The 8060-nt window shown below is 39.3% G+C and overlaps 1 protein-coding gene across 1 annotated transcript in view; it reads left to right on the forward strand.

Moving 5' to 3' along the window:
• APOH (apolipoprotein H) overlaps positions 1-7730 on the forward strand; it is a 20664-nt gene extending 12934 nt beyond the window's left edge. The window contains exons 4-8 of the mRNA XM_015427354.1: positions 1916-1992; positions 4532-4720; positions 5247-5426; positions 6078-6275; positions 7666-7730. Of these exons, the coding sequence (XP_015282840.1) occupies positions 1916-1992; positions 4532-4720; positions 5247-5426; positions 6078-6275; positions 7666-7730 (709 nt within the window). The remainder of the gene's footprint in view (positions 1-1915; positions 1993-4531; positions 4721-5246; positions 5427-6077; positions 6276-7665) is intronic.
• The last annotated feature ends 330 nt before the right edge of the window (positions 7731-8060 follow it).

The raw sequence follows: 8060 nt of genomic DNA on the forward strand, positions 1-8060 counted from the left end.
TGCTTCCCAGGCAATCATCTTCAACCTATCCTTGGGAGCCACAATCATTAGGAAAGAGCCATGTGATAGAAGTGTAATAATAATTTACTCATAGTTGCAAGAGCCAATAAGATTTGAGTTTGATGGGGGATTGGGCAAATTGATCTAAGGAACTGAAAGAGGAGAGAAGAAGAAGAAGAGAAGAAGAAGAGATTGGATTTATACCCCGCCCTTCACTTGGAGTCTCAGAGCGGCTTACAAACTCCTTTCCCTTCCCCTCCCCACAACAGACACCCTGGGGTGCTTCCCAGGCAATCATCTTTAACCTATCCTTGGGAGCCACAATCCTTGGGAGCCATGTGATAGAAGTGTAATAATAATTTACTCATAGTTGCAAGAGCCAATAAGATTTGAGTTTGATGGGGGATTGGGCAAATTGATCTAAGGAACTGAAAGAGGAGAAAGTATTAGCAAACTCAGTGGTTAAGGATTTGAATAGAGCTCTTTATAGTCCAATCCTGAGGACACTTCCCTGGGAGTAAGCCCCTTTGGATAGACCTCAGTAGGATGTCTCTGTTAGACTGATGAGGAATTGTTATAGGAAGGGTATATGAGATTAAAGTATATGAGAGAGAGAGAGTCTGAAAATGTAATACAGGTTTCTGTGGACTGCCTCCCCTATTGTATCAAACAGACCTTGCAATAGCATTGTAGCTAACCCCACCTAAGAAACTTCTATGCTGTTTCTATAATTTCTAAAATGTACTTCACACCAACTGTTTTGGTAGAATGCAGTCTTCTGTATGGTACACAGAAAATAAAGTATGCCAGGGACTTGAGTAGTTGGGATGACTTTGGTATATATTCAGTGAATTTTTAGAACAAACTTTAATGCTGGGTGAGGACTTCCCAGGACTCTTAGGGGTGACAACAGAGGGTTGCCAGCCTCCAGGTGGCACCTGGAGATCTCCTGCTATTACAACTGATTTCCAGACTACAGAGATTGGTTCCCCTGGAGAAAATGGCTGCTTTGGAAGGTGGACCCTATGGCGTTTCACACTGCTGGGGTCCCTCCCATCCCCAAACCCTGTCCTCCCTTGGCTGCACACCAAAATCTCCAGGTATTTCCCAACCCATGCTGGAACCCTAGCATCAAACCACCTGGCTCCACACCCATGGCATTATATTCTTAAAGGCTCCTCTATAAACATTTCTTGAAAACTAAGAGTTCAGAGGCCAGCTTTTCAACAGCTGTAAATATTGTGATAAACCCCTATTTTACCTCCACACATTGTCTGATTTTAGCACTGATGGCAGATAGTAGAAAACTAAGTCTGAAAGAAACATAATTTGCAAGTTTTACAAATAGATACTGCTTTTATAGCCCAGGAATCCTTAATCAGTGTAGTTTATGGTAGCTTGTCAGGGCCAATTTATATTGTTTAAATACATTCACTAGTGCATACAACTTCTACTACAGAATATTATAAATCATATTCCATATCTGTATGTTATACAATCCCCCACACGCACTTGGCTGAGCACTCCTCCTGTAATAGAAGGAAAGCCACTCCTGAGCAACACAAAAAAATTAAGGCTGTTAAGTATACATATATTACTGAGTTTTTGCCACTATTCTAAGGATCTGTAATGGATACATGAAGCTTACTGAATCAGAACACTGGTCCAGTTTTTTTTTTGTTAAGTATACATATATAAGGCTGTTAAGTATACATATATTACTGAGTTTTTGCCACTATTCTAAGGATCTGTAATGGATATATGAAGCTTACTGAATCAGAACACTGGTCCATCAAGGTCATTACTTCCTACTCAGATTGGCAGCTACTCTCCAGGGTGTCAGGCAGAGAGGTCTTTCACATCACCTACTGCCTGATTCCTTTTCCTGACTAGAGATATACCTTCTAACTCACAGGTATAGTCTTCATGGAACTAATACCAGCCAATGCCTCGCAGATGGACAGTGGAGTGGAAAGCTACCTGAGTGCCAACGTATGTAGGATAAATTATTGGTATTATGTATATTTGTAGGGGACTGACCAGCCAGCACATGGGGTTATCCGTTTTTTAAAGGTATATTCATACCTGTTGGAATGCTGAAATGTTCTAACATATCATTGCCAATTCCAGCTTTGGAGGTGACTGGGTTTCTCAGGGCAGTGTCTGGGGTGGGTGGAGTTCAGGAAAGCTCAGCAGAGATGTGAGACCATAGGGGCTGTCCTCCAAAACTGCTATTTCTTCTGGAACTGATCTCTGTAGTCCAGAGATTAGCTGTAATTCCAGAAGAACCTCAGGCCCCACCTGGAGTTTGTTAACCCTGTGTACATATGTAACCTAAGCAATTTCTTTATATTAAATTATCTTAACCTGAAGTATGAAAATTGCCTCTTAGCAGAAACCAGCAATCCAGCACAAATTAAGCCAACCCTTACATGAGAAAGAATACTAGGCTGTAGGACATCTGTTGCCTCCTCACACGCACAAATAAGGATGTATTTGTGGAGTAGAGGAGGGTGGATTTCTAATAGCAGCCAGGAACATGTATAGATGAAATCTATAGAATACAATCTTTCGCTGCAGTCACACACACACTAAATAATCCACTTTCAGGGCACTTTCCAACTGGATTTTACTGGTGTGAACTGGCAAAATCCAGTTGGAAAGTGCATTGAAAGTGGACTGGAAGTGGATTATTTAGTGTGTGTGACCACAGCCTTAATTTTATAGTGTGCATGTAACTATCAGTCACTGGCAGGGATATCAAAATGACATTTATAGAGAGCTGAAGAATGCAACAGTTCTTTACAAATATTTAACAAACAGTTTAAAATGTCCCACTTTGGGAATGCAGATTAATCTTAAAATGTGTCTCTTTTAATAAAAAAAAATATAAAAGTTCCTTTGACAAGGAATAAAAAAAGATTTTTTGTTTTGGAAATGGGAATTCTTTTCACAGAACCCACCTCCAAACATCAAATAGATTGAAGTACTTCTGTTGTGATACTTGAAAACAATAGGCAAGGAAGTGCAATGCTTTGTGAAAGATGCATTCATGCTAAAGTTAATTTCACAAGGGTGGTTTTGTCACTATTAAGGATTAGAACAATTAAGACGAGATGGTGATGGCTAAATAGCTGTATTTGCCACATCTTTTAATGAGAATCTTGGCAGTTGCTGGTTTTCAGGCTGACCTTGATTGCTCTCAGAATCCAGCCTGGCTGACTTTGGATATTGGAGTCATGCTGGAAGAAAAACACTGAAAGCAACAAGGTAAGGTGTGTGGGGGGGTGAGTTTTGCTCCCTTTATACACACATTTCATTTTAATTTTTTTTTAACTAGACTTCTCTCACCATTTTAGATGAGATTAGAAAAACACATAAATACACATAAATCTCTCCATTGCATAAGCAAGGATTAAGAATGGGAAAAAATCATTTGGGGGTGGCAACATAGATTGGGGAAACTCTGCTTCTTTGGAACACACATTTGCTGTATTCTGTCCCTTCACCTACATGACATTCTTTGAGAATGATAGGATGGGATATGTTTTCTAACAAGTGATAATCATCATAATAGATCTTCTTTAATTAACATTTTTCCAGTTTTAGCCAATGCTCCTTCATAGTATCATTCAGTACTATGAAATGAATTAATTATTTATTCTGATCGAAGACCAATTCAAAAGTACATGCTGTCAAAAACAGGGGTTTCTGACCCACCGCGTCCTTGCAAAGATTATTTGATCCCCTTGTCCCCAGATCTGGGACCCTGGAACAAATCCCCTTCTGATAGTTTGACTGACTCTGGGGTTGGACTCTCACACATGCAGTAGAACACACCAATAAAAGCAACAGGCTTTATTGAAAAGATTTAAAAAGTGGTTCAGATTTAAGCATAAGGCCAGAATAAGCAGGTGCAATAAAATAAAAAAATCTATCTTCCTACATAAATATACATACCTTAAGGCAGGCAGGTTACAACATCTTCAAATCAGCATTAGTAACAAAGCAGCAGGTTGGAGATGCAGTGAGATGGTGTATTAGTGGGCCATGCTTGGAAAACCAGATAGTTGTTAAGCTAACTTTATAGGAAACTCCACCACTGATCCCCTGACTAGTATAAACCAATCAATAATGTGATCCAAAAGATGATTCTCTAAGACTCCTCCCTCCCACCTGAGAGTCATTAAGTCAGATTGCTTTGATATTGAAAGGTTTGATCTCAAGCTTTTCATCTTGGCTTGGGAACAGTGGAAGAGTGGTAAGCTTTTGATGTGGAACTCTCCCCATGTTATTTTTTAACACTAGGATGGCACATCAGGAAACAGGCTAAGTTTTTAAATTTATGACAGTGCCAAACACTGATGTTTACACTGTCAGATTGATTTGATTGATACAGAGGTGACTATCTCTCTTGATACACACAATAATTGCATTGACAGTACTATAGAAAAGTCTTCTGTGTGATGTTGAGCCAGGTAGGCATAAGAGTTTTTGCATCTTGTAAAATGAAGATGCTTTTGTTTTTCAGCTGTGATTTGTCCTCCACCTCCCATTTCTGAATTTGGAGCCCTCTCTTACCATAGACTTAAGCCTGGAAACATATCTGTTTTCCAAGATGAAATCAAGTTTGAATGTTTGTTGCCTTTGGCATTAATTGGGAATGAAACTGCTAGGTGTCTGGCCTCGCAGAACTGGAGTGAGATACCAGAATGCAGAAGTAAGTATTCCAAAGACTATTTTACTATTTTAAACACTTCTTACCACAGGAGTGAACAAGTTCTCCAATGGGAAAAATGATCCCATCATTACCCTTGTTATATTACCATATCTGGGAATCAGTGCCATGTCTTATTTTAGACTTAGAACACAAGAAGAAGAAGAAGAAGAAGAAGAGATTGGATTTATACCCCGCCCTTCACTTGGAGTCTCAGAGCGGCTTACAAACTCCTTTCCCTTCCCCTCCCCACAACAGACACCCTGTGAGGTGGGTGGGGCTGAGAGAACTCTTGACAGAAACTGCTCTTTTTCAAGGACAGCTGTGCCAGAGCTTGTGACTGACCCAAGGTCACATCAGCAGGTGCAAGTGGAGGAGTGGGGAATCAAACCCGGTTTCTCCCAGATTAGAGTCCGCACACTTAACCACTACACCAAACTTAACCACTACACCAAACCACTACACAAAGCCTTGTTAGATACCTCATCATAAATCATAACTTCTATGTGTCTTATTTTTCCCAATACAGAAGTGAAATGTCCATATCCAGCAGAAATAGAAAATGGATTCATAAACTTTGCTGTTCACAGAACTTATCAGTATAAAGATAGAGTGACCTATGGCTGCAATCCTACTTATGTGTTAAATGGACCTGCAGAGTCTACATGTGAAAAAACAGGAGACTGGTCAACAAAACCAAGTTGCAAAGGTCTAATTTGACATCTTGAAAATCTGTAAACATACACTAGCTTGTTTTCTTAAAAGTGATTACGAGATTTAGGATATCTTTATGAAAGATTTCCCTGTCTCACGCAACAGGTAGGTGCTAAACACTAACTTTTTGGGGTGAACCTTGAATGTGAGTAGAATTATTTTAAAAAACATTCTCATACATGCTTAATACACCATGTATGGGTACCAGCTTGTAGGTCTTGGTCAATCTGATCTACAACTAAATATCTGAGAAAGTTTCCATTCATATATGGCTGGCTTATCTGGAAGTTTTCCAGTGTACAAGATAAAAACACTTTGGCCCCAGTGCAGCAAACGTTAGTTGTGTCTAACATAAATTCCACCGCTTTCAGTGGAAGTTGGGGCCAAGATTCCTGACCAACATTATTTGTACTGAAAAAAATATTTTAGAAGAAACTGTCAGAGTTCCGGACATATTATAGATGAACCTCACAGAGACTTGGACACTGCCACTTCATGCTAGATATGGGAAACAATGTATTAATTGAATAGCCACCATCAGTTGAACTTTGGTGTATTAATAAAGGTCTTGGCATGCATAATGTTTCAATGTGATACTTGCAGAAGAGTCCTGATTGTCTAAACAATGCTATTTATATATTTGCAGCACCATGTAAAATACCAGTTAATAGAGCTACAGTGTTATACAATCAACAGAGAGCAAAAGTGCAAGACCATCTCAAAGGAGGGATACAGCATGCTGAGACCATCTGGTTCTTCTGCAAAAATAAAGACCAATACTGTAGCTATACTGTACCTGCTCAGTGCATAGATGGTAATCTCACAGCCCCTGCCTGTTTTAAAGGTATGGTTGGTTAAATAGTCTTAGTTTGATAAATTGAACATGTGAAGTAAAGCCAGAATAGGTGGCTAATGGTTTCATTGTTAGAAGAAAAATGGAAGAGCAGATCTGATGTTACATTTATCATCCTGCTGTGTTGCAGGATAATTGGGATCTGGAGATTACTCAAATAATTACTAGCATGGTAGATGAAGCGAGAAAAGGCAGCAAGTCTCTCATAGCAGGGTTATGAAGATCAAATGAAGACAATTACAAATTTTGCCCTGTTTTTTGGTGGGACTGAGATTTAGGCTATGAAACACATGCAGTCTGAATTAGTATGCAAACTAGGGAAATTCTATATGTTTACCTCTCATAACAAGCCTAGGCATACAGCAAAATCATTCTTATCAATGTTGAAACTAATGGTGGCATCAGCCTACAGCACTGATTTGATGGATCTGTGTTGAAGATGAAACCAGTTGCATTCAGAGGGTCCCAGAAACTGGAAATGAATTATCCATCCAATGGGTCATTCCTCAGAAAGATGTACACCAATTTCCTAGTGACTTTTGAAATATACACTCCTTGTTTCCTGTTGTCCCCAGTTTTTGAGACTTCCTGGTCTAGCAGATCCTGCATAAAACAGACACAGGAGAAAAAAACCAGTAACAAACTTAGACTAAGCCTTTTGAGGCTTTTGTTGTTTCAGTTTCAACTTAAAATCTGTGAACAGAAGGGGTTCACAAAAGGGGTGTTTTACACCTTACCTTTCCTATTGCAGATCCCTGTGCCACCTGAAAAACTGCTCTGGACAGTTGGGGGAACCTCCAGAATAGCATGTGATGCCACTTGGGGGGGGGGGTAGGGAAAATTACCAGAATTCCCCAGCCCCCATACGCTTTTGTGCAAATAGTTCCTGGGCTCTACCCCCATGGTGTTTGAGAGTTCTTCACCCTCATGAGTTACTTTTCAGAGTGCAGGGGAATCAGCAAAGATATGTTTCACAAATTGCTTTATGGACAGACTTTTTGACATTAGGGTTCAAAATGAGAACTAGAATGACTTTGTAAAAGCAACTATAATGGGAGGCTTGAAATATGTACTTGATGGCAATGAGTGTTTTGCAATTCCATAATATTTTAAATTTATTGAGACAAAAAGTCATATCATCTTTTAAGTACAATTTTATTTGGAAAAGGTAAAATGCCACAATATTATACCTAACTACTTCATGCAAAAAAAAGATCAAGTTGCTTAACATCATTTAGCATTTATGTTTACCATTCTGCCGAACTGAATGTTTAAAATTTAACGTGCCAAAATATAACTTGTGCCAAAATGTATGTAGCGCGACTGTAGCAGCAACACATTATGATAAGTATCTTGTTTATATTTATAATTTTTTTAACAGAACGTGGGTGGTTTTCAAGTCTGGTAAAGACAGATGTCGCAGACATGACACCATGTGAGAACTGAAACGGATGCATCTTCATGTCCTGTTGAAGAGAAAATTTGTATGGAGAATTAAGGGATCGACCTAGACCACACTCACCTTTAAAGGAAGCATAACCCCACCAGCATATTCCTTACTCTATTGCAGTCAGTCATATTTGCTTTCAAACTATGCTGTCTTTTGCTCATTTCTTCTCTTCTTATTTTCTAAGATATATATGTTCAGCTTGCTTACAATAGGGCAAAGGCATGAAAAGGTTAACACATTGCTGATACAGCCTTCTCATAGATCAAAAAACTTTGTTGGACTTAAAGGTGGACTCAGGGGTCATTTCCTGCAGGAGTGCACAGGAG

This window comes from Gekko japonicus, unplaced genomic scaffold (genome assembly GCF_001447785.1).
Source record: "Gekko japonicus isolate JY-2015 unplaced genomic scaffold, Gekko_japonicus_V1.1 scaffold1912, whole genome shotgun sequence".
NCBI classification, from domain to species: Eukaryota; Metazoa; Chordata; class Lepidosauria; order Squamata; family Gekkonidae; genus Gekko; species Gekko japonicus.